The sequence below is a fragment of the Tachyglossus aculeatus genome, chromosome X2 (genome assembly GCF_015852505.1).
Source record: "Tachyglossus aculeatus isolate mTacAcu1 chromosome X2, mTacAcu1.pri, whole genome shotgun sequence".
NCBI classification, from domain to species: domain Eukaryota; kingdom Metazoa; phylum Chordata; class Mammalia; order Monotremata; family Tachyglossidae; genus Tachyglossus; species Tachyglossus aculeatus.
In genome coordinates, this window is record NC_052100.1 from 30,340,284 (window position 1) to 30,367,112 (window position 26,829).

General features: G+C 47.0%; 1 protein-coding gene across 5 annotated transcripts; it reads left to right on the forward strand.

Moving 5' to 3' along the window:
* Positions 1 to 26,067, forward strand: CNDP1 (carnosine dipeptidase 1). Of its 5 annotated transcripts, none has more exons than XM_038771306.1 (12): positions 1 to 96; positions 7,272 to 7,484; positions 10,031 to 10,180; positions 11,537 to 11,702; positions 14,000 to 14,088; positions 14,394 to 14,594; positions 15,463 to 15,547; positions 19,633 to 19,793; positions 21,228 to 21,392; positions 23,268 to 23,409; positions 24,763 to 24,910; positions 25,839 to 26,067. In XM_038771306.1, the coding sequence occupies exons 1-12, from the start codon at positions 73 to 75 to the stop codon at positions 25,903 to 25,905; spliced, it is 1,611 nt and encodes a 536-aa protein (XP_038627234.1). In that variant the 5' UTR covers positions 1 to 72; the 3' UTR covers positions 25,906 to 26,067. The 5 variants fall into 5 exon arrangements, with proteins under 5 accessions (XP_038627234.1, XP_038627236.1, XP_038627237.1 ...); XM_038771308.1 differs by having other exon boundaries at positions 7,272 to 7,394; XM_038771307.1 differs by lacking the exon at positions 1 to 96 and adding an exon at positions 2,868 to 2,909.
* The last annotated feature ends 762 nt before the right edge of the window (positions 26,068 to 26,829 follow it).

Genomic DNA, 26,829 nt, shown 5'->3' on the forward strand with positions numbered 1-26,829 from the left:
GCCAGTCATCATTCCTCTCCCTTCTCCCCTTGTATTCAAGAATAGCTGTTTCAGGCTCCTGGACAGCCCCCAATGGATCCCAGACTAAGAAGAATGGTGAGTTTGGAGTTCTCCATTGTCACTGTTTTTCAACATTCGATTGTCCTAGGATAATGTGCATAGCTTTGGGTTGCAAAAAATACATTAAGGAGCTTTCCTTCTGTTTCTCTTAAAACATTTTTGTTTTTAATATGACAGAAAGCTGAATGGACCCTACCAAGCTCCTCATTATAAAATATGAGATGTATTTGGCACCAATATTGGCTATCTATAAAAGCTCTGCAGAACCCAGAGATGGACCCAAACTGTAAGCAGGCTCTCCATCTAAATTTGGACTCAAGCAGGGAGGAGGAAATTTCCCTGAGGGAAAGGTGGGTGGGTGAAACCAAGCCCCAGAACTTGGATTCCTCAGAGCTGTTCCCGGAGTTCTCCAGGTGGGCTGGGAATCCCACCAGCCCAGGTGGGCTAGTGGCCTGCCCACAGTGAGTTCTCAGGAGGTCAGGAAGAAAGAAGCAGGCAGTTGTAGGAGAAACTAATGAAAGAAAGCACAGAAGAATTGGGAAAAGTGAATGGAAGAGTTTCACATATTAGATGTGCAAAAAGAAAAGATGGAAGATAGGAGCGAGGAGAACTGAGTTGAGATTAGTCAGACACTTTCTGGTATACGATCAAAGGCCTTTAAACTTTCCTGGAAGGATTAAGGTAACAAGTCCATCCATATTCATTGCCCTATATATGTTTCTTGAGTCACAAATCCAGAAACTCAAAAATTATAACCACACCATTTCAGCAGAATCAAATTTCCTCCCGTCCTCTTTCCACCTTGGGAATAAAGCTGGCCTCCCTGCCTCCCAGCCCTCTGATTTATTATCTCTGATGTTGCTTGGAGCATCATTTTGAATTTCTCTCTGTCCCTCAAGCCTCTCCCTGGCTAGCCATCAAGCAAAAACTCCTCTTGACCACCTCCAAGACTCTCCAGGAACTCCTCCCATCCTACATATAGAACTTCTTCCCCTGTTGCTCCCCAGCTCACATTCTTGGTCTGCTCCACATTTACCTTCTAACTGTAGCTCACTCCTGCTCCTCCTGCTTCCTGCCTCCAGTCCCATGCTCATGTTGTAACCCTAGCCGGGAACATATTCCCCACTCAAACATGCCAGACCACAGCTCTTTCTATCTTCAGAGCTCCTTAAAAATATCCCACTTCCTCCGGGAAACCTACCCTTATTGACTCACATCAACCCAACAGTGATCCTTAGCCTTGATTATTTATGTATATTTCAATTAGGATTTTCATTTGCATTTTCAATGACTTATTCTGCTATTTCATCCTGATGTAACTGAACTTGGATCTTTGACCTGAACTTGGATCTGTGACCATCGGGCAATTTTTTTTAATGGTATTTGTAAGTGCTTGCTATGTGCCAGGCACTGTACTAAGTGCTGGGGTAGCTACAAGCTCTTCAAGTTAGACACAGTCTATGTCCCACGTAGGGCTTGCAGTCTCAATCCCCATTCTACAGTTGAGGTAACTGAGGCAGAGAAGCTAAATGGTGGAGCTGGGATTATAATCCAGGTCCTTTTGACTCCCACTAGATCACACTGCTTCTCATTTTATATTCGCTCCATTCTCAACCCCAAAGCACTTATGTACATATCTTTAAATCATATATTATAAATTATATATTTATATTCATGTCTATCTCTCCTGTAGACTGTAAACTCGTTGTGGACTGGAAATGTGTTTGCCAACCCTGTTACACCGTACTCGGTTACACTGTATATTGTAACTTTGTTACATTGTACTATGTGCTTAGTACAGTGTTCTGCACATAGTAAGCGCTCAATAAATTCATTCATTCATTCAATCGTATTTATTGAACGCTTACTGTGTGCACAGCACTGTACTAAGCACTTGGGAAGTACAAGTTGGCAACATATAGATGGTCCCTACCCAACAACGGGCTCACAGCCTAGAAGGGGGAGACAGACAACAAAACAAAACAGGCGGACAGGTGTCAAGTCATCAGAATAAATAGAAGTAAAGCTAGATGCACATCATAATAACAATTATTATGGTATTTGTTAAGCACTTACTATGTGCCAAGCACATCTAAGTGCTGGGGTAAATACGAGGTAATCAGGCTGTCCCAGGATAGGGCTCACAGTTTTAAAACAGAATAAATAGAAGTAAAGCTAGATGCACATCATTAACAAAATAAATAGGATAGTAAATATGTACAGGTAAAATAGAGTAATAAATCTGTACAAACATATATATAGGTGCTGTGGGGAGGGGAAGGAGGTAGGGCGGGAGGGATGGGGAGGGGGAGAGGATTGATTGATTGAAATACCGTTGATTGAGCTACCTCTAATCATACCCTCCTAAAAACCTTTTGTAAATAATCTTTGTCGTCCCCTTGCTGATTAAAAGTTCCTTGAAGGCAGGGAATGTCTGTCTTGCTTGGGTTGTACTCTCCCAGGGGCTTGCAGAATGCTTTGCACTCAGTAGACATTAGTCAATACCTTAGCTTGATTGAGTGATTGCACACCGGGGCCTGAGCCTAGCGGGGCCAGTCTGCATCCCTCCTGCCCATGCCAGTTTCTAGAGCTGTGCTCCAGGGCTCTTTGCACTATAGCCTCCCTGCCTGCCTGCTAATTCTGGGCTGCCCTCAGGTTTTTCACATCATTGGCCTGGACTGCTGCTGCCATTGGAAAATTCTGAAATTGAGGTTAATATTTAGCCTGAGTAATAAAATTCAGTATAAAATCTCACAGAGAAGGAGAGGGTGGAAAACGTCCTTTCGGCCCAGCAGATCACCAAGCAGAAACAGCTGGGGGACTTTGCTGCCTCCCAGAAAGAATCCTAGGTAAGACCTTCCTCTTTCCACCATGAGAAGACATGGGCATAGTGGGTCCAACCTGTGTGGATCAGCCTTGGAAACAGACGTTTTCCCATGGGCAGACCAGGATTCTGCTCCTACCAGAATCCTAATTCACTAATTAATCCAAATTCACTACTAATTCACTGCCAGGGGCCGGAGTCTCTTGGGGCTAAACAGGTGTCAGAGGATCTAGTACGGGACCCCAAGTCAGAAACTGACTGAATAGTTTCCCTCTAAATAAAAGAGATTGAAGTGGCAGAAGGCTAGAAAAAGATAAATGAGAGATGCAGAAATTCTTCCCCACGAGTTCCCCCGTGACTACAGGATTCTCATGCTTGAGTGATAGTATAACTTTGCCGTTCTGAAAGTCGAGCGCGGGGATGTGTGCCCATGTCTAATCTCTGGGTGAGGCAGGAGAGGCAGAAAGTTCACAGTCCCAATTAAAGCCACAGTCACATTGCTTGCTCTTCCTTCTCCTTCGATTGGCAGCCCCGTATGGGACGGGGCTGGGTCCTACTTGATTACCTTGTATCTACTCCAGCTCTTAGCACGGCACTTGGCACATAGCACTTAAAAATGATTACTCCTAGTCCCCTCAGCTCTTTTCTGCTCCAAAGAGCCTTAGGGTAAACTTAAAGGGAGAATGCACTTTCCAACTGTGCACTCTTGCCACAGATAAATGACTTATCCATCAATCAATAGTATTACTGAGTGCTTTCTGTGAGCAGAGCGCTACGCCAAGCATTATTTTGATGGTATTGACACCTGTCTACTTGTTTTGTTTTGCTGTCTGTCTCCTGCTTCTAGACTGTGAGCCCATTGTTGGGTAGGGACTGTCTCAATGTACTGCCAAATTGTACTTTCCAAGTGCTTAGTACAGTGCTCTGCACACAGTAAGCACTCAATAAATACTATTGAATGAATGAATGAACTTGGGAGAATATCACAGAGTAAGTAGGTATGGTCCTGGTTCTCAAGGAGGTTCCAATCTAAGTCACTCTTCTTGCGAGGAGAAATGCTTGGAGAACTAAGGAACACAGTAACCGTCAAACTCCTGAGACTCCAAAGAAAGCTCCACTGGCCAGAGGCAGAGAGAAGCTCAAGGATGAGGGTTTATTTAATTCTCCAAAGACAATCTGTGGGGGAGAAGGTCAGAGGCCAAGGATGCACACCTTGCCTCAGCCTGCTTGTTCCTGTCCCTTGTCATGTTGGTTCAAGCTATCATGTGCAATACTGCTGGCTCATCTTCACTGGCTACTCTCAGCCCTGAGGTCTAAATCTCTGCCTGCTCAGGGTACTGATTGGGATAGCTTCCCCATTAGACTGTAAGTTCTTCGTGTGTCAGATATATGTACCAGTGCAAACTATAGTATATTACTTCATGACATAATCCTTGTGGGTGAGGTGGATGTTACCTGCTCCTGGCAAAAATTCTAGGAATTCAGACATTCCCCATTCCCCTTCACATCTATTAGAAGAGTTCTACTTGAATTCGAAGTAGCGTGGTCTAGTGGCTAGAGCACAGGCCTGGGACTCAGAAGGACCTGGGTTCTGCTCTGCCACTTGTCTGCTGTGTGACTTTGGTCCAGTCAGTTAACCTCTCTGGGCTCCCAAACCTGTGCTCTTTCCATTGAGCTACGCTGTGAAGTGACTTGCCCAAAGTCACACAGCTGACAAGCGGTGGAGCTGAGACTTGAATCCATGACCTCTGACTCCAAAGCCCGTGCTCTTTCCATTGAGACAGGCTGCTTCTCTAACTTGTTAATATGTTTTGTTTTGTTGTCTGTCTCCCCCTTCTAGATTGGGTAGGGACCGTGTCTATATGTTGCCAACTTGTACTTCCCAAGCGCTTAGTACAGTGCTCTGCACACAGTAAGCGCTCAATAAATACGATTGATTGATTGATTGATTCTTCTGCTTCTTTAACTTCTCCTCCTCTTTTGTTTCTCTTGGTATTTGTTAAGTACTTACTATGTGTCAAGCACTGTACTAAGAGCAGGGCTAGATACAAGCTAATCAGGTTGGACACAGTCCCTGTCCCACATGGGGCTCACAGTCTTAATCCCCATTTTACAAATGAGGTAACTGAGGCCTAGAACCCAGGTCCTTCTGACTCCCAGTCCTGTGCTCTAACCACTGGGCTACACAGTTTCTCTGATGCTGATTATGATGATGATGAAACAGTTTTCCATATGGAATGATGCTTTACTACTTTACCACTTTACCATGAAAGGTAAAATACTGAATGAGAGCCAATCCTTACCTCCCCAACTCCCACTTCTTCCTTCTGTAGGCCAATTTAATTATATTATCCCACAAGCAGAGAAGCAGAGAGCACAGGACTGGGAGTCAGAAGGAACTGGGTTCTAAGCCCCACTCCACCACTTGTCTGCTGTGGGACCCTGGGCAAGTCACTTAATGTCTTTATCCCCGTAAAATGGGGATTAAGGCTGAGCCCCATGTGGGACATGGACTGTGTCGAACCCGATTGGCTTATATTTACCCCAGCACATAGTGCAGTGCTGGACACATAGTAAGCACTTAACAGATACTATTAAAAAGTACCTTCTTAGCTCCAAGTAACGCTTGGCTCCAGGAGAATATTCAATAGGAATTTTTACAGAAAAATTTGAGATGATAGAACTGATGTTACAGCTTCATGAAGCCAGTCTGTCACTGTCCAGCTCCAGCTCTAATAATGATAATAATACTGGCATTTAAGTATTTATTATGTGACAAGCACTGTATTTAGCACTGGGATAGGTACAAGATAATAGGATTGGACATTCAGAGTCTCTGCCTCAAAGTCTAAAAGGGAGGGAGAACAGGATTCTTTCCCCCATTTTACCGATGAGGTAAGCGAGGTTCAGAGAAGTTGAATGACTTGTCCAAGATCACACAAAAAGGAAAACGGCTGAGTTGGGATTAGAACCCAAGTCCTCTGACCCTCTGGCCCATGCTTTACCTACTAGGCCACACTGCATTCCCTCCTTGTTCAGGGGTTGATTTGGGTGGGTCGGATGCCACGCCAATGGGCAGAGTGGACATGTGCCAGCTTGTCAGTCCTGGTGACTCTGAGAATGAATGGCTTCTTCTCAAGGGGCAAAGGGAAGTGAATCCTGTCCAACCGCTTCTCCAGTCCCTGAATTTTGTTCTCTGCTCAGCTGGCACTGGTGACTAGCCCGGGCAGTTGGACGGGCTCAGAGGTCACTGTATCTGGTGGGCTTCCTGCTTCTTTTGAGCTTGTGCTTTGATAGTCACAAAGACTACCTACCCTGCATTTTCAGCATAAATGGGCTGCTTTGGGCCAAGGCGGGGTCTAATGGCCAGTGTGAAGAGAATTCCGGGGAGGCCCGCCCTCAGAAACAGGAGGGAGCCAAAGCAGGTGCCAGGTGCTGCTGCCACTGCCAAGCCCATGCCCTAGGGAAAGGCCACAGTTCCAGCACCGGGCCAGGGCCAAATTCAAGGGAGCACAACGTGGCAGTTATACCTGCTCGCTGCCTCCACCACTACCACTCCTGTTGCAGCTTTACTAAACCTTCATTGCTGCTGTAGTTAGTCAATCAATCATATTCATTGAGCACTTACTATGTGCAGAGCACTGTGCTAAACGCTTGGGAGAATACAATATAACACTATAACAGACACATTCCCTGCCCACAATGGGCTCTCGGCTAAGGACATCTGTCTAGATGAGCGTAAGTATGCGCGTCTGTGTAGGTGTGCGGGTCTCTGGGTGTCCTTCTGTGTGTCTTGGGGGTATCAGAGGGTCAGGACTCTTCGGCCTGGAGAGGTGGAGGCTACAAACCAAGAAGGGTGTGGGTGTCTGCTGGAGCTGGAGGGAAGCAGGGTCAAAGAACAGAGAAAGAAATTCTTCTCTCCCAGGTTGTCGGGTGGGGTGAAAGTGTGGAATTAATTCCCGGAGGAAGCCATATGGCTGAACACATGGTTTTTAGGTTCAAGAGTGGTTGGGATAAATTTGATGAATTTATGGACAAGCAGCCTATGATAGGTCCCTAGAAAGAAAGTGGAAGGAAGATCCAGGACCATGCAGGAAGGCAGCCAACATGGTTCCTCCAGGAGTTCTGGTGCCACTGTAGCTGGAAACAGAGCTCTGTTCCGACCAGGGGTGAAGATCCTCCCGATCTCCTGTTCTCAGCTGACTCATACTCCCTTCTACCTGCTAAGGCCCTAGAGCTGGTTTGTCTGTGTGGGGGCGGCAACAATGATGGGGTTTGCACTTGATAGTGTGGCGTTAGTGTTCTTGGATGGGTATACCAGGTGCAAACAAGGCACTCGACTCTGAAGTTTGGTTTCCATGTTTCTTTCTTTTTTTTCCTTTAACAGGCTTCGGCCATCCTCATTTTCCTGCTGCTCTTGGAAGCAGGAATGTTCTCCTCCTCCTCCCCCCCTGAACTACTGGACCAGGTCTTCCAGTATGTCGATGTGCATCAGGATGAATTTATTGAGGTGAGTGGATTAGGACCCTGCACGTGGCGAGGGCAGAGCTACGGCAGCGGGCAGTGGATGGATTCCCTGGAGGCCCAAAGGAATACCCAGGTAGGAGCGGCTTCTGCTTGGAACAGCTGGGCCACTTGGGTGAATCGTTGCTGTCATCATTAATTACTAACAGGGGAAGGCTAAACCAGGCACCCCTCTTGCTGGGGTGCAGCAGATCCACCAGTTTCGTACAACATAGAAAAGTTGTGCAGACTCGTGGATAGAGCACGGGCCTGGGACTCAGAAGGTCCTGGGCTAATCCTGGCCCGCCCATTTGTCTGCTGGACAAGTCAACTCAATTCTCTGTGACTCAGTTACCTCAACTGTAAAGTGGGAATTAAGACTGTGGGCCCCTTTTGGGAGATGGATTGGGTCCAACCTGAATATCTTAATAATAACAATAATAATAACAATAATAATGGCATTTATTAAGCACTTACTATGTGCAAAGCACTGTTCTAAGCACTGGGGAGGTTACAAGGTGATCAGGTTGTCCCATGGTGGGGCTCACAGTCTTAATCCCCATTTTACAGATGAGGTAGCTGAGTCCCAAAGAAGTTAAATGACTTGCCCAAAGTCACACAGCTGAAAATTGGCGGAGCCAGGATTTGAACCCATGACCTCTGACTCCAAAGCCCGGGCTCTTTCCACTGAGCCATGCTGCTTCTCCAAGATAGCTTGTATCTATCCCACTACTTAGTAGAGTGCCTGGCACAAAGTAAGTGTTTAATGAATACTTTAAAAAAAAACCCAACAAAAAAATATCATCTGGCAAGGAGATGACATGTAAGGGATACATAAGTAGCTGATATAATAATGATTGTGGTGTTCGATAGGCACTTACTATGTGCTAAGTACTGTACTAAGTGCTGAGGTAAGTACAAGTCAATCAAGTCGGACATATTTCTAGAGTTGCCTTGGGGTCCGAAGATGGCACCGTTGTCGGTGAGAGGCTATCTCTGAGAAAGAGTGTGGATGGAAAGTCTGTCTCCACATCATGCACCTGTAAAGACATGAAGTCTCCCTACAAACACACATCAATCAATCAATCCTATTTATTGAGCGCTTACTGTGTGCCGAGCACTGTACTAAGCACTTGGGAAGTACAAGTTGGCAACATATAGAGACAGTCCCCACCCAACAGTGGGCTCACAGTCTAAAAGGGGGAGACAGAGAACAAAACCAAACATAGTAACAAAATAAAATAAATTGAATAGATATGTACAAGTAAAATAAATAAATAAATAGAGTAATAAATATGTACAAACGTATATACAGGTGATATACACATGCACACACACACACATACACACACACACACGTATGCCTGTACAAATATGCACAGCCACATATAGGCCCATCTTCCATCAGTGCTTCCTGCAAGTCAGAGGGAAACTCTTCTTGCCTGACCTGACCCACTTGACCATGATGGGCAGTGGGTCCAAATGTGTCTGGCCACTCTTGGGCAGAGGAGACCTCGGCCCCGGGCAGAAGGCCAGCGGGGACTGCTCTGGACCTGCAATGTTCATATAGTGCTTGGGGGATAGAGGGAGGAAGAAGCACCAGCATCGTGGCTTAGTGGAAAGAGCTCGGGCTTGGGAGTCGGAGGACATGGGTTCTAATCCCGGCTCCACCACTCGTCTGCTGTGTGACCTTGGGCAAGCTGCTTAACTTCTCTGTGTCTCAGTTTTAAAACTGTGAGCCCTACCCTGGGACAGCCTGATTACCTCGTATCTACCCCAGCACTTAAACGTGCTTGGCACATAGTAAGCGCTTAACAAATACCATAATAATTGTTATTATGATGTGCATCTAGCTTTACTTCTATTTATTCTGATGACACCTGTCCATATGTTTTGTTTTGTTGTCTGTCTCCCTCTTCTAGACTGTGAGCCCGTTGTTGGGAAGGGACCGTCTCTATATGTTGCCAACTTGGACTTCCCAAGCGCTTAGTACAGTGCTCTGCACACAGTAAGCGCTCAATAAATATGATTTAATGAATATTATTACTAAGGATAAGCTCTTGAGCTGTGCTTGCAGGAGAGAGGAATGACTGCACTGAGCCAATCTGGCAGATGGGACCAGTGGGTGCAGCCATGGTCCCAGAACAGAAAATGGGGTCCTTGTGTTGGCTGATGAAGAAGGTGGGTCCTCCTTCAGAAGCAGAGGGCTTGAGCTCTTAATGGAACTAGGTTTCACACTTCAGAGGCTGAGCTGGGTTTTAGGCATGTTCAAATGTGGGAGAATGGGCACCTTGACCAAAGGAGAACAATTCATTTTTTTAAACCACATTTGCTGGTTGGTGGGATCCTCCCTAAATGATCCCTGCCCTGGGAGACCTCTACATATCCCCCACACCCTCCTCCACCCACTCCCTTGGACCTCCCCAATAATCTCCCCTGCTTCTCCCGCTATCCAGTAAAAAGTCAGATTCTGCCTGGAAAACAGAGCCACTGGCAGGATTCAGAAATTCCCACATGGAAGACCAGTGACAAGGGACAGCAAGCATTTGAGTGATGAGAGTAGAACAGCCCCCACCTGCCCAGGACTCTAAATGGGGCCACTACCCTCCCCTGGTTTAACTGGTTGCTTGGCTCTCCCTCCAGACTCTGGCCGAGTGGGTAGCTGTCCACAGCATTTCTGGGCAACCCCTGCTTCCTTTAAGACAAGAGATCTTCAGGATGATGGACATGGCAGCAGACAGACTGCAACGCCTGGGAGCGAAGGTCGAGTTAGTGGATCTGGGCTCTCACCAGGTAGTGTTCCTACTGCCCTCCCACTGGCTCAGAAACACTCTGCTCTCCACCTGGATGGACTCAAGGGAGGGATGCTTCTCTTTGGAAGGGGTGGGAAGGGCTACATGGCTGTGAATGAGGGATCCTTCCTCCCCTTCTCCCAAACAGGCTGTGAGCGAGACCCAGGACTGCAGGGGGAGGACAGAGTTCAGGTTGCGGGGCTGGGGCCAGGGCTGGCCACTGCTTCTCACAGACAGAGATCCACGTTTAGCAGCTTCTCCTGCTCCAAACTCCTACTTTCAGTCTCAGTAGTCCTTTCCAGAGATCCCAAAGCTGCCACTCCCATGAACCACTCAGGCCAATAGCCTTCCCGGGAGGGAGTTAGGGGAAAGCAGGTTGGGGTGGAGGCAGGTGGGAATCTGAGGGCAGGGACACTGAGGCCTGAGGGCTTTGTCACCAGGATGCTTGTCCTCAAGCCTCCAGAGGGCTATGGAGCAGCCACAGGAACTAAGGCCAGAGAGCAGCTCCCCTCGGCCCCCTCTCCATTTCTCCCAGAGAATTCATTCAATCTTATCTGTTGAGCGCTTACTGTGTGCAGAGCACAGTACTAAGCGCTTGGAAAGTACAAATCGGCAACAATTTTGTTGTTACAAATGGGAAACAAAGAACATACACTTCTTATGTACATAGCTGTAATTCAGTTATTTATATTAACATCTGTCTCCCCCTCTAGACTGTGGGCAGGGAATGTGTCAGTTATATTGCTGTATTGTACTCTGTCAAGTGCTTAGTGCACTGTTCTGCACACAGTAAGTGCTCAGCAAATACAATTGACTTACCAACTGACTGACTGTGGCCACTGGCCGGCCCAGTGGGGCCATGCCTGGGCCTCCATCACTCTTAAGAGGTAGATGCAGGAGGTGGGACACAGAGTGGCAACAGATTGCATTATATTGAGAAGCAGCTGTGGCTTAGTGGAAAGATCATGGGCTTTGGAGTCAGAGGTCATGGGTTCGAATCCCAGCTCTGCCACTTGTCAGCTGTGTGACTTTGGGCAAGTCACTTAACTTCTCTGGGCCTCAGTTCCCTCATCTGTAAAATGGGGACTAAGACTGTGAGCCCCATGTGGGACAATCTGATAACCTTGTATCTTCCCCAGTGCTCAGAACAGTGCTTTGCACATAGTAAGCCTTAACAAATACCATCATTATTATTGTTATATGATTGTCAGGGGGAGGCATCATGGGGGGCTGTTCCTGGCTCTCTATTTCTCCATGAGCCTCTTCCATCAGGAGACAGGCATCGGTTGGGGAAGTGACACCGCCAACAAGTGTGTGAAGTCACCTTCTTTCTTCTGTGCCTTCAATTCTGTTTCAGGAGCTGCCCGAGGGCCAAACCCTGCCGGTGCCTCCCATCATCCTTGCAGAGCTCGGCAGCAGTCCTCAGAAAGCCACTGTGTGTTTCTATGGTCATCTGGACGTGCAGCCTGCCAAAAAGGAGGACGGATGGGATACTGACCCCTTCACCCTGACCGAAGTCAATGGTCAGTGGCTTGTTCAGGTGTCTGGTTCACTGCCATTATTCTCCTGTCCTGGCAGTCTGGAATTGAACGTTTTATTCCATTTTAGGAAAACTTTAATCTATTGCCCATTTTCTCAATTCCTACCAATGGACCGTTCTCTCTTTCTCATCCATCCATATTCACTTGGAAATCTTCCTTGTTTGTCCTGCCTAGTGAATTTAGAAGAAGAAGAAAAAGAAGAAGAAGATAGGACAGGGTCTTCTGTCTCCATGGGGCTAGACCTGTCAATAATTTTCCTAAGGAAAATGGACAGGGCTGGGTCAGATTAGAGTCCTGGAGGGCTGGCCCTCTGGAGAACTTCAGAGGCTGGGCAGTGGCAGCCATAAATAGAGTGAGGAATTCAGGAGGGGCTGGGGGTCTGGGGGCCCAGGGGCCTGGCAGTTATGGGGGTAGGAGCAGGACAAGGACAGAGGGGAGGGAATTGGGCCTTGGTCTGTGGCCCAATTGGCACTGATGCTCGAGGTGCCTCCATGTCGACCCAGGGCTCGGGATCCTGAAACCCTCTCCACTGGGGGGAATTTCTATGTTCACGGAAAAAAATCGTTTTCTTGTACTTGAAGCATACAGAGATTTCTGATGGTAGAGCATTCTATGGCCATGACCATTAAGCCCACTGAGTCATTGCACACCAGGAGATATGACAATCCATAGGTCTTCAGTCTGCTTTCAGAGCGTGAAAAAGTCTATTTTAGCAAGGTGTTACTACATGCCAATTTCAGTGTTCAATCAATATCTGGTCATTCCCTTTAGATTGTAAGTGTCTACCAACTCTTGTTTTATTGTACTCTCCCAAGCGCTTAGTAAAGCAACCGTACACAGTAAACACTCAATTAATATGATTGACTTTTTTGGTCATGGTATACATGAAATTGGACTTTGTCATCTCAGAGCAAGATTTGCCCACTGAAAAACTCAAGGTATCAGAGCAATCAGATCACCCATCTCACCACATTATTGTTATTATTATTATTATTATTAGTAATAATAATGAAAATAATAATCATATTTCCCGAGTACTTACTGTGTGCAGAGCACTGTACTAAAAGCTTAGGAAAGTACAACACAACAATACAACACAGCTTACAGTTGGGAGACAGACATTAATATAAATAATATTATCAATTATAGATAAAGCTTATGCATGAAAATACTGTAATGAGGGAGAAATGAAGTTTCCTTTGCCACTGCAAGGGAAGGAGGCTTGGGATTTGGGGATGTGGGATGGGAAGAAAACTCTTCTCAAATGGCCCCAGTGTGCCTGTAAATCTGGTTCCCATGATGTCCTCTGTGCTCGGTGGCTCACAGAAACAGTGCTAATTCCCCCAGGAATTCCAGGTGGAGTGCCGACAACGGGAGGGCAGTCCTCCCTGTCTATTCCCGACCAGGCGGGTGCACAGACACAGACTCAACTTTTCAACAACTTTACTGGATCCCAGTGCCCAGAATCAGTCAGTTTCGCCCAACTTTCCAGCCTCAGTTGGAACCTTAGTGAATCAGTCCCGTGGCCCCCAGAGTGCTCTAAATCAATCAATCAATCAATCAATCGTATTTATTGAGCGCTTACTATGTGCAGAGCACTGTACTAAGCGCTTGGGAAGTACAAATTGGCATCACATAGAGACAGTCCCTACCCAACAGTGGGCTCACAGTCTAAAAGGGGGAGACAGAGAACAGAACCAAACATACCAACAAAATAAAATAAGTAGGATAGAAATGTACAAGTAAAATAAATAAATAAATAAATAAATAGAGTAATAAATATGTACAACCATATATACATATATACAGGTGCTGTGGGGAAGGGAAGGAGGTAAGACGGGGGGATGGAGAGGGGGACGAGGGGGAGAGGAAAGAAGGGGCTCAGTCTGGGAAGGCCTCCTGGAGGAAGTGAGCTCTCAGCAGGGCCTTGAAGGGAGGAAGAGAGCTAGCTTGGCAGTTCTAAACAGTTCTAGGAGCCTCGAGAACCTGCTAAAACACAGGTTCAACCTCAAGGAGTTGACAATCTAATGGAGGAGAACAGACGGATAAGAAGACAGATTGCAAGGCTGGCAGACAGACAGGCAGACAGAAAGGAGTCCTATAGGAGAAAATTGGGCTCAAAAATCTACTAGACTCTCCCATACCAGAATGAACCAGAACACCAGAGACACTAAACAGCATAACACACACTGCACTTCTGTTTCTGAATCATTTAGGCTAACAAATCCTTTGAAATCTGGTCTTAACATTTTAGTTTTTCCTTTTTTTTTTTAAAAAAGGAAACCTTTATGGACGAGGAGCTACAGACAACAAGGGCCCCGTACTGGCATGGATCAATGCAGTGGAAACATTCCAAGTGTTAGAGAAAGTACGTGAGTACAAAAGCATCTGGAGAATGGCATCAATGAGAATGGGATGTTGGGAGGGAAGGCGATAAGATCAGGAGAGATTGTACCCCTAACCCTTATCCTTCCTTTTAATGTAGAAGAAACCTGTTTCTGTGAGAGGTGGACTGATGGCAAGGTGCCAACCTGTCTGCTCACGTGCCTGCCCACCATCTCTGCCCGGGATGTCCCTGGGTCCTTCCTGTGTGCCGGGACTTGTCCAGCAGGTGGGATGGCAGGCCTGGGATTTCTTAATAAGGTGTCTGATCCCCTCTTACAAATGAAACAGGACATCCCAGTGAACATCAAATTCATCATTGAAGGCATGGAAGAAGCAGGATCGGTTGGTCTAGATGAACTTGTCGAAAGGGAAAGGGACCATTTCTTCTCCAGCGTGGATGCCATTGTGATTTCTGATAACCTGTGGATTAGCCAGAAGAAGCCAGCGCTCACCTATGGGACCAGGGGGAACAGCTATTTCACCGTACAGGTATGGCGGTGGAGATGAGGTGGGGTGAGGCAGACCTTGGAGACCCTCAATCATTTGGCAAAGGTTGCCTCGTGACAAACCAGACCATCTGGGAGGTTCCCGAAGGGTCAGGCATATCTGGGGAATGGTCAGGTCTGTCCCCTCAAAGAGCCAAGATGTTTCAGTCCCATGGCCTGGAGGCTGGAGGTTCCCTAGGCACAGAGCAGTGCTTCCACTCTGTCCCAGGATCTCTTTGAGGAGGAAGGAGGACCCTCTTTTCCTGTTGGTCCCCACCCAGCATCAGAGTCACTTTAGACAGCCCCCCAATCATCAATGGTACTTACTGAGCGCTTACTTTTTGCAGAGTACTGTACTAAGTACTCAGGAGAGTACAATACAGTTGGTTGACACAATCTCTGCACTCAATAACTTACAGTCTCACTGGGGAGATTAGGAATCCTGGAGGTACAGAGTAGCTAGGGCTGCTTGGATCCCCATCCTCTTAGGCCAGGGGCCAACCATGGCTTCTCAAGTGACCGAAGGCACCAGGCCCGAGTAGCATGAGGACATAATCCCAGCAGTAAGTTCCCATAGAAATCATAGTTGCTCTCTAGTCCAGCCTCAAAAATAAGCACTGGCCCATGGGCCTGGCTCAAAAATATATGCAGAAATTTGAAACACCCTGCCTCCTTACAGTGACCTTTCAGAGTATTTTTCGAGTGCTGGAGCCCTCTCAGCCTATGATCTGAGGGCAGCAGGGCAGGTGGTCTTGTTAGACTGATGGGGAGTGGAGTGGGACTGGGTGGTGTTGAAAAATCCAGTCTGTGCATGCCTGATATATTTTGTGGGTTGCTCAGACCCATGGGTAAGTTTACCTTCTATCTTTCAGGTGAAATGCAGAGATCAAGATTTTCACTCAGGAACCTTTGGTGGCATCCTCCATGAACCAATGGCAGACTTAGTGTCCCTCCTTGGTAACACTTTATTTTCTTTCACTATTGCTCCCCCGTTGGGACCAATAATCAAAGACACACAGGGCCTGCAGTAGACAGGGCAGGGTTTGGGTGGGGTGGAGGGGTGGGGGGGCTGTCAACCTGCATAGACATGACAGAGGGAGGGACAGAAGGAGACAGAGAGGGAGCAGAGAGGGACCAAGATAACGACTTCCCCGTTCATCATCGCATTTATTGCATACCTACTATGTATAAAACACTGAACTAAAAGAGGAAAAATGAGACTTGGTCATTAGCCTTGAGAAGACTCCCAATCTGAAAGAAGAAACAGGGGCTGGGAGGTTGGTAACGGGCACAGGAGGAAGGCTATAAACCAGGGCAACAAAAGCAGCAATCAATACAACGGGCACTGGCACCCTGTGGATGAAGGAGTTGTTTACAGGCTTCTTAGTGCCCAGGGTGTCTATTCTCCACAGTCATAACCAGAGCTTTCCCATTTCCAGAATCTGGGAAGGCAACACTGTCTTTTCCCCATTTCCCCAAAACTCATACAACTTCTCCCACCTGCTCCTTCCCTGGCCCTGCCATGGACCTGACTACTCCCCAGAGTTAGCCAGCCCCAGAACCCCATCCCTGGTCCATTGCTTCTTGGGGTGGGAGTGGGACAGAAAAACAAGTGCTCTAGCCTCACTTGCAGAAATGACCTGCCTGCTTCTCCATGGAGGGCATCCTGCCTGTTCTTCCACCCAGGGCATCCTGCATGCTCCTCCACGCACAATGCCCTGCCCACTCCTCCTCACACAAACGTCCTGCCCGCTCCTTCACACAGGGGGTCCTGCTCATTCCTTCACACAGAACCCCCTCTCCAGTCCCCGACACAGGGCACCCTGCCCCCTCCCATTCATTCATTCATTCATTCATTCAATTATATTTATTGAGCACTTACTGTGTGCAGAGCACTGTACTAAGTGCTTGGGAAGTACAAGTTCCCCATCAGACTTCTCCAGCCCAGCTGAGACCCGACCAGGGCCCCAGGTCCTACTCAGTTACTCTCCTGTAAGTGGAGAGAGAGTATCCTTGAACTCCGGGAGACTCTGTTGCTTTTTGTAAGGTTCTTTGTTTCAAGTCTGGGCTCTCCTGGAAGTCACACTGCACCCTGCACAGACTCCATGATTTGCTTCACTCCCCAGAAACCCTCTGCTCCCTGACAATGACTTCTAGGCTTCTCATTTTCATTCGCAAAGAAAACCCTATTTTTGGTCCCCATGTTTCAATAGTTTGGGGTCGATTTTCAGCAGAATTCAGAAAGTGTGGCACTGATTTTTATAATTAGGCTGATTTCCCATCCCCTAGTAGTGTGGCATCATCAAATCATCAGTCATTCATTTCAGTTCCTTCCAAACCTGAATCTAAGAGCCACCTTCTCAGTGCTGGCAGCCCCACAAGAGGCTGGAATTTTGCCGTGTCTAACGAGCTCCTCAAGGTTTGCCTCTCAGATCCACTCACAGAAGTAGAGCAAAGAATAATAATTCTAGCATTTATTAAGCGCTTACTATATGCTAGGCACTGTAATAAGCACTGTGGTAGATAATCAGTTCCCACATGAGGCTCACGGTCTAAATTGGAGGGAGGACAGGGATCAAGTCCCCTTTTTACAAATAAGGGAACTGAGGCACAGAGCAGTGAAGTGACTTGCCCAAGGTCACACAGCGTAGTCAGGATTAGAACCCAGGTCCTCTGTCTCCAAGGCCCATGCTCCTTTCACTAGGCCGCTCTGCTTCTCTGAAGACTATCTTCTGGGAGGTTGTTCAGAATAAAGTAATAAAGGGAACGAACTGAGACCTTGCACTTTCCACCGGGAGTAGGCAGCTGGGCGTGGAACTCAAACTCAAATTTGGCGAGACTGTGACTGTCTCCATCAACCCTCTCACTGCCCTGGCCCCGCAGGATGGGGCTGGGCTCTCATGAAGTCTCTCCATAGCTCGGTGAGATGTACTAGGGACGTATTGGGGGGCACCAGCTGCCTCCTCACTTCTTCCCTAATCCTGGTCACGCATAGCTTGGAAAGGGCCAAGTCACAGAGAGAAAGCACCTGGTAGGAGAGCTGAGAGAGGCTGGTTGAAGAGACCCAGCTTGGCACACGGCTCCTCCAGCACAGCACTGCGCCCTTTAAGTGTGGGACAGGGCAAGCCCTTCCCTCCTCCCCTCTGTACCACAGACCACCACAAAAAAGAGGGAAGAGTCAAAGCCAGGCGGTCCTGTAAGTATCAAACATGGGACATTATTTAAACAAAAAAGAAGTTCCATTTCGGGAGAAAAGCGTGGAGGATTAAGACTTGCATATGTTTTGTACAACTTGAAAAAGAAATACTAAGAACCTACAGTGAATTTCCCGAGGTTACGATCCTTTCCGAAGTGGTGGTTGCTGTAGAAATCGTACAAAATCACTGATTGATTTCAAATGGGGAACGAACAGCAGGAGAAAATGAACTCTTAGACACCTTGTTTTCATGCAAATGCTCTTACAATAAAAAAAACAAACAATCTCGGGAGGGGAATTCTGAAAATAGGATGTTACAGCGGAATTAGTTCTGAGTAGATCATACATCAATGTTTTCTCATTAGCCACCCGGGTTAGGGTCTCGAGTTAAATCAGAATTTCCTGAGAAACACTCAATAGGTCTCTAATCAGATTTCTCAGTAAGTTAATTAAAAGGAAAAAGAAAAAAAAAGGAAATTGTCTTTCTCCTCTGGCAGAGTACTTCTCCTGAGCAAAGGCAGCAAAAGGGCCTAAACCACAGGGAATCCAGAAAGTGAATGAATTTCAAATGTCGGTTAGCACTGAGACTGGGACAGTTGCTTCCTCTACTGCTTATTCCACTTGTCAGGAACACTGTTTCCACACCCAAGTAACTGATTTTTTTTATGGTATTTGTTAAGAGCTTACTATGTACCAGGCACTGTTCTAAGCACTAGGTTAGGGTAGAGACAAGCTAATCAGGTTTGACAAAGTCACCGACTTGGTTAGGTGACCTCCCTCAAAGTAACGACAATCCCTGCTTTGGGCAGTATGCTTACTCGTGCTTCCAGCTAGCCCTTTCAGCAGCCTCATCCCTAGGGCAGACTATGTCTGGTTTGCTGCGGCAGAGGCAGTCAGGTTTCTGGCCATTCTGTCCCCGATCCGGTGAGGTCGAGGCACTGGTCGCCTTTATGTCCGGCATTTCCATTTCTAACATTCAGCCTCCCTCCACTTTGGTTGTAGCCGCCAAGTTCTGCGGCTCGGCGAGGATGCTTGTGTTTAAAAGGACCTGGGAGAGGAATGCACACCAGCTCCAGAGTTCCAGAGCAAAGGAGAGTGAGGGGTGTCAGAAGTCTCCCCAGTGATCCAGTGCCTAGAACCTATTGACTCTGCTACATCCCATTTCAAAACCTACATAACAGATTTAACATAAAATATGCCTGTTGCTTCTGGGAAGGCAAAGGGGCCTCTGGAATTCTTCAGCATCACCAGTGGCCACACTACCCATCTTGCACATCCTGTTTGACAAATATGTGAGTTTGTCAGCTCCGTGAGGGCCAGGCTTCTTTTTCGCCCAGCTTCTAAAGTGGCTTTTTAAGGGACATAGTGGATATACAAACCGCTTTGGGGGTCTGGCCCTCATCCCTCCCAATCCAATTAAAGAACATCATAAGCAGAGATTTATCCAGAGAACTTAGAGGAGGCTTTCTCACTGCTTCTCTCAGGACCGTCCTATCTTCCCGGACCTTAAGCAAAAGACAAGTGTCTCTCCTATATGCCCATTTATCAAAGAGCTCCTTAAAGTAGACCCACCCATATTTAATGATAATAAGTGTGATAATCTCCTCAATGAAAGCCTTATTGTCCAGACAGTCTCAGAAGTAATTTACTCTGAGTTCAATTCAATTTTAGAAACATTGACCCGGTTAGAGATGATGGTGAGCCCGTGGTGTTTGTCCGTCAGGTCCAGTTCAGCAAAGACAGGGCGACACGTAACACTTTTCAGCAAATTGGAAATTACCGTCACGTTCTGAGTACTCTCACTCGACAGCTAATTGCCTTTCCGACTGGTGTGTCTATTTCTTAGGTAGCCTCCTGGATTCCTCAGGTCACATTCTGGTTCCCGGAATCTATGATAATGTGGCTCCACTTTCTGAGGAGGAGAAGAAATTTTATGAGGCCATTGATTTTGACCTGGAGGAATATAAGAATAGCAGCCATGTGGAAAAATTTCTGTACGACACCAAGGTACAGTTTGTCAAATTAATGTGGATCAATGATCTGGAAAAAGTGATAGATAGAATAAAACAGATTAACACAGTCTCTAACCCAGAGAGTGCCCAACTCAAATTTCTTCTTTCTGGCCAAAGGCCCTTTGAATATAAATATAAATGTTTTTGACCCCTTGTTTCCATCTATGGGTATCATTATTATTATTATTATTTACTGGCTTCTTCCAAGAACTCCAGCAGACAGGTGAGGCACTGTTTCTCCCTAGCAGAAAGCATATTGCCTTTTGCCTAATGGGCTGCATTTTTTCTAAGTGCTTCCTGATCCTAAACTTAATTAAGGGTTCTACCACCTGTGTGTGTAAATATATATATATATATATATATATACACCTGTATATATGTTTGTACATATTTATTACTCTATTTTACTTGTACATATTTACTATTCTATTTATTTTATTTTGTTAATATGTTTTGTTTTGTGGTCTGTCTCCCCCTTCTAGACTGTGAACCCATTGTTGGGTAGGGACCGTCTCTATATGTTGCCAACTTGTACTTCCCAAGCGCTTAGTGCAGTGCTCTGCACACAGTAAGCGCTCAATAAATACGATTGAATGAATGAATGAATGAGTGGGGATGGTCCAGTGAGGACGATTCAGGTCTCTCGGTGGACATAAAGACTCTTCAGCACTGCAGAATAACTAAGAAACACCCGTGAGTGGAGTTAGGGGGTAAAACTGGCAGTGGATTTGACTTTAAACTCCAAGAAAAGCTGGATCCTCCTTAGAGAAGGGGGAAGTTTGATATTTGGGGCAGGTGAATTTCACAGAGTTCCCTGCAGAAAAATGGGTTCAACGCTCAGCTGAGCTCTAGGTGGGCTCAGGAGGGAGAAGCCAGTCAGCTCTTCAGAGAGATCTTTTTGAGCATGTCCGGAGGGAAAACAGGTCAATTTGTGCATGATTTTTCTCCTCCTCTCCCTTTTTGTATCCCAAGTTTTATTATTAATTCTGCCGCATTTTAAGGAGAGATGACTAGATATCAGTTCATTAATTTTAAGTGGCTGAAGGTACAAAGTTCATGACCCCTCCCGGCACAGGCTGAACTGAGGGAATCCACTGAAGTTGGCTGGTTGGAGGAATCCCAGAGAGCTGCCTCGTGGTTAGAGCACAAGCTTGGGAGTCAGAAGGACCTGGGTTCTAACCCTGCCTCTGCCACTTGTCTGCTGTGTGACTTTAGGCAAGTCACTTAACTTCTCTGTGCCTCAGTTACCTCATCTGTAAAGCGGGGATTAAGACTGTGAGCTGTATGTGGGACAGGGACTGTGTCCAATCCACTTATCTTGTATTTACTCCAGCACTTAGTAGAGTGCCTGGCATGTAATAAGTGCTTAACAAATACCACGATTATTGTTATTATTGTTATTGTTGTTGTTATTGTTATTTCCATCTAGGAGGAACTCCTGCAGCACCTCTGGCGCTATCCGTCGCTGTCCATTCATGGAATCGAAGGGGCATTTGATGAACCGGGGATGAAAACCGTCATTCCTGGACAAGTGACGGGGAAGTTCTCCATCCGCCTGGTGCCTCATATGGATATTCCTGTAGTGGAGAAACAGGTAACAATGGTTGGATCTGGTCATTAACTGATATTCTGACCAGGACCTGAGATCAGGATAACATGGCAGAGATGCTCTACTGCTTCTTTGGTAACCACCAAAAATAGCGTATACCCCAGGTTTAGTTGGTTTTAGCCAAATCATTATATGGAATTTTTACAGCCCACATTCCACCTAACCCAAGGGTTCTGGCTCTGACCAGGGCAGCAGGTTGCTGGCAAGAACTGGGTGTTGATCACCCTCACTCACTCTCTTGTTTGGATGGAACCTCTGACACTCTTTCTCTCCAATGACTCAGTATCGGTCCTCCACGGATCTTCCCAAATCCCTCCGTATCCTGCTGGCTTTTCCCATTCAACAGCTTCCTAAAGGCACAGATTCAGCCTGCTCATTCCCAACTTGGAGAAGATGTGTACCCATCTTTGTAGATGGTTTCAGAGTCCACGTTCCTGGTGATTTAAAAAAGTTGCCTACAAGGATCCCCTGACTGAAGGGTGGGTTGGGGCAAGGATCCTGGGGTAACCCCAGGTGCCATCCTCCTATGCTGCCCCTGTTTGAATTTGAAGTTCCCCTGGCCCATGGAGAAAACCTCCTCCCTCTGTTGGAAGTACTGGGACCTCATCCTTCTCAGCCTGGCCCCAGGCCTTTCCCCCAACTCATCCTGCACCAACAAACCCCTCAAAGTCTGGTCCCAGTTGCCAGTGGATTGCAGAAGAGGTGGTGGGCAGTCAGAGGTCAGTTCCTCCTTGCTCGCATTCTGTGGTCTAGGAATATTCATTCATTCAATCATTCGATCGTATTTATTGAGCGCTTACTGTGTGCAGAGCACTGTACTAAGCGCTTGATTCGGTATAAGGGTCGGATGGGCCAGTCGCCAATCAGCACAGCTGGGGCTGCTCCCATCCCAAAATGGTAAAAAATTCCAAAGAGGCAAAAATGAATTGAACAGTCATGGGTCAGAGTAAACTGCTTATCACCTCAGGGATCAGAGCCAGATAACCCAGCCTTGGTTTCCCTCAGATTTGGAGAGTTAAGGAAGCGCTGGAGAGCTGCAGAGACCGCCTCCCCTGCTTCCTGCCCCTCTTCATTAAAGATTAATAATAATAATAATCATCATCATCACAATAATTGTGATATTTGTTAAGCATTTACTATGTGCCAAGCACTGTTCTAAATTCTGGGGTAGATACAAGGTAATCAGGTTGGATACAATCCTTGTCACACATGGGGCTCACAGTCTTAATTTCTATTTTATAGATGAGGTAACTGAGGCACAGAGAAGTTATGTGACTTGCCCAGGGTCACACAGCAGAAGTGTGGTAGAGCCGGGATTAGAACCCAAATCCTCTGACTCCCGGGCTTGTGCTCCTTCCACTAGGCCATGCTTCCCTCCCCAATTTCCCCTCCTTTTTCCACCTCCTCCTTGAATCCTTGAACCCTGCCCGCCTCCTTGAACTCTGGATGGCAAGCCCACTGAGGATATTGGGAGAATTGGTCTCCAGACATCATGACTGGAGCAGGAAGGACATTTTCCTTTGTTTCTGAATTTTTTGATGTTTCAACCCAGTTCAACTTTATATTTTAAACTGGAGACCGGTGTAAGTTTCCAGGCTCTCAGGTTCTGGCTCAAGCCAGACCATGTGATGATGCTAACTTGTAAACAACCCAATGTAACCCAATGCTTTGTGCCCACGATCTTGGTCCTTGAGAGCAAAATTTCCAAAGAGTGAAAGAAAGGGAGCCCTCCTTTTGAGTTTTCTGCAAGGGAAATTACCTCTGACTCTTGTATTAGAACATTGTGGAGTGAGTACGAACCAGCTCAGGCCTCTGTTGAAGTAGGGTCAGAGAACAGTTAATGATGACATTCTCTTCCAGGTGACACAATATCTGGAGGATATATTCTCCAAGCGTCAGAGCCCCAACCACCTGAAGGTAACTATGTCACTGGGATTAGCACCATGGATGGCCAATGTGACGGACACTCAGTACACTGCAGCAGGAAGCGCCATCAGGAGAGGTTTGACCTTGTGTTATTTTTGGTGACACAACATGGTGCCTGCAGTAGGGCTCGTTTCTAGCAGAAGAGGGGACTTTTCTTCAACTATTGCGGTTATTTAAAATTTTTAAATGCATTCTCAGTTTCTTTTCTGGAGACAAAGAAGAGAGCTTGCTAAATCTAGGTTTTTATGCTCTCAGTTAATGAGGAATACTCAGAACCCCTGTATAGGGAAGGGTATTTAAGTTGTTACTTCTACAATTTACAACTCCAGCCCGGTACTCTCCCCTGCTTTCCAAGCCTGTGTCTTCCTCTGTTCCTGTGACCTCTCCTCATGGGATGACCCACCAGCTCCTGAAACTCAAAGTCAATAACTGAACTTCTCATCTTCCCTCCTAAACCTCCCAAAAGCTTGGAGCTGCCACTGTGTCTCCCTTTCATTCATTAATTAATTTATTCATTCAGTCGTATTTATTGAGTGCTTACTGTATGCAAAGCACTGTACTAAGCACTTGGGAGAGTACAATACAACAACAGACACATCCCCTGCCCACAACGAGTTCACGGTCCAGAGGGGGAGACAGACATTAATATACATAAAAAATAAAGAAGGTACAGATATACATAGATGTGCTGTGGGGTTGTGAGGGAGGATGAATGAAGGGAGCAAATAAGGGAGATGCAGAAGGGAGTGGGAGAAGAGAAAAGGAGGGCTTGGGTAGGGAAGGCTTCTTGGAGGAGATGGGCCTTCAATAAGTCTTTGAAGTGGGGGAGAGCAATTATTTGTCTCATATGAGGAGGGAAGGCATTCCAGAACAGAGGCAGGATGTGGGTGAGTGGCCGGTGGCGAGATAGACAAGATCTAGATACAGTGAAAGGTCAGCATTAGAGGAATGTTGGGTTATAGTAAGACAGTACTAGTCCTCTGCACTGGTCCCTCCTGACAGATCACTTCTTTGATCTGTCATGGTCCGTCCCTTTGAATAATATTTCTGCCTTCCAAGGGGCTAACAATTCAATGCAGAGATCCACACCATTTAGTTACATATATATGAATCTCACCATCAGCAAAGTCTCCAAACAAAACGGTCAAAAAAAGAGCAAATAGCAGTACGCCTTCCACTGTAGAATGCCATGAGACAAGGAGACAAAATGAAAAACCGCACCAGGTGCTACAGCACAACAAGGGGGAGTTCATGTGGGCCCTTTGTGGGGTTGGAACTGTGGGTTCCATCTTAGCCTTTTTAGCCAGTTGTCCTCAGCGGTGTCTCCCTCGAGTACCAAGAACAACTCTGTCCCTACACTGAAGAACAGAACCCAAGAACAAATCTCTTGTCATTATCCGCGCTGTTCCATTCTCAACCCGTGTTTCAGTGTTTGGAGTGGATCCAGACATGATCCGGGACGGTTCGACAATTCCAGTTGCTGGAACATTCCAAAACCTCACACAGAAAAGCGTGATGATGCTTCCGATCGGAGCAGTGGACGATGGGGAACACTCCCAGAATGAGAAGATAAGCAGGTACCCAGAGCCCCAGAAAAGGCTCACCCATTCTATCCCAAACCCGAGAAACTTTCCCCCAACCCCCTCAACAATTTCTCCAAGGCAAAGTAACAAAGAGAAGGCCACCCTAAGTCCCTCAGCCTCACAGGTGAGGAGGTGGATCCGGGTGCACGGGACAGGAGACCCAAGGAGTTTGGCAGGGGGCAGCTTGGCCATAAGTCACCAGTTATTGCTCCAGGCCATGAAGCAGTGGAGGAGGGAGAAGGTGGCACAGTGAGTTTGGGGCACTTGCTCTTGAAATCCCGGATGCTCCCTCTGGCCCTGCCCTTGGATCAGCCCGATGGTGCCTCTCCTAAAATTTCCAGTGGTGAACTGAGTCCCCGGAGGAGGCATGCCCCAAGGAGGTGCAGAGCCTCCAGAGGGAGGCTCCTCCCCCCCTTTTAGACTGTGAGCCCACTGTTGGGTAGGGACTGTCTCTATATGTTGCCAATTTGTACTTCCCAAGTGCTTAGTACAGTGCTCTGCACATAGTAAGCGCTCAATAAATACGATTGATGATGATGATGATGAGGGAGGAGGATGACGTGTAGCCTGGGGACTGCGAGCAGGATGTGGACTGCAGTCCTGGGGGGTCAGGGCCCAGAAAATGCCTGGGGTGGAAGAGCTGTGAGAGACAGTAGCCCCTCCTGGCCAAAGAGATCAATCATGACCACCACAGCTGTTTGGAATGGCTAGTGGCGCACTCCTGCTCTCCCAGCGCCGGTTTTCCTGAGGAAGCGGCTGCGCCCTTGTCATGGCAGGGAGACTCGGGCCGGTGGCAGGGTGGTCACCGGGTGACCCCGACGTGGCAGTTCTGGCCACTGACCCCGCGCCCCTCCCAAATGCCCTGTGCCTGGGGACCGCCGGATTGGAATGACGGCAGCTGTGTCTCTTTCTCATGCGTTAGGTACAACTACATCCAGGGAACCAAACTGTTTGCAGCTTTTTTCCTGGAGTTTGCCAAGCTACATTAAGAATTCCCTCTTCAACCTCTCCCAGGCAAAGACCTATTTCGGACACTGAGATCGTTTCTCCTCAAGGCTGAGAGCTTTTCTTTGCTGAGTAAAAGGAGCAAAATTTTTGAAAAACACTCGCTGATAATAAAACGTCCAAGCAAGCAGCCAATTCGTTGCTGACAGTGAAATCCTTCCTGCTTCGAACCTGTTCTTCCAAGGCTCCCCAGCTGTGCCGACATTCGGCACCCTGATTCTTCACTGCTAGGGTCCCCATACTGTGGGTTTGAAACTTTATCTGTGCTCAGGTGGAATGGGAGGGGCTCAGTTAGCCATTCTGTCAAGATTGTCCCCTTGTCCAATTTAAGACCCTCCTAATCAATCAATCAATCAATCGTATTTATTGAGCGCTTACTATGTGCAGAGCACTGTACTAAGCGCTTAAGAGTTGCATCGGTTGCAGTGACCCAATATGACCAGAACTGGGGATCCTGCATTGACCTTTTCAGCCACACCCACACTTATAGGCGAACCTCCCTATCCGCTGGATAAAAATGTTTGTTTCTCTAGGCGTTCATTTTTAGCTACATTACATTAGTGTGCCACAGCACCAACCTTTTACCTTCATTGAATTTACTTTTACTACTTAAAATTCCCAAATCAGAAATGCTGAGTAGTCACACCAACCAAGGAGCAGGAGGTTTTATTGCATTACTGTCCCACCCAAGTTGGATTTGCTTATCTTTTTTGTCCCTCATCTGGAAACTGACTGACCCTGAGGCTATTTGGGATTATCTGCCTTCAGTGCCATTGAGCCTGCAGAGCTGGAGGGTGAGATGGCCAGGAGGTAGGGGTATCTTTGGAGTAAACCCTTCAACCCATGGAAATTTTCCTCTCGGTTGAAATGCGTCTAAAATTGCCCAAAGCTTCTAACAGAGCCAGTTT

Bases quoted from the DNA above. Each gene is read 5' to 3' on its own strand.
- CNDP1 (XM_038771306.1), top strand. From the start codon at position 73: ATGGATCCCAGACTAAGAAGAATG. The intron at 10,181-11,536 runs GTAGTGTTCCTA...ATTCTGTTTCAG, and splicing joins TGGATCTGGGCTCTCACCAG to GAGCTGCCCGAGGGCCAAAC. The intron at 24,911-25,838 runs GTACCCAGAGCC...CTCATGCGTTAG, and splicing joins CAGAATGAGAAGATAAGCAG to GTACAACTACATCCAGGGAA.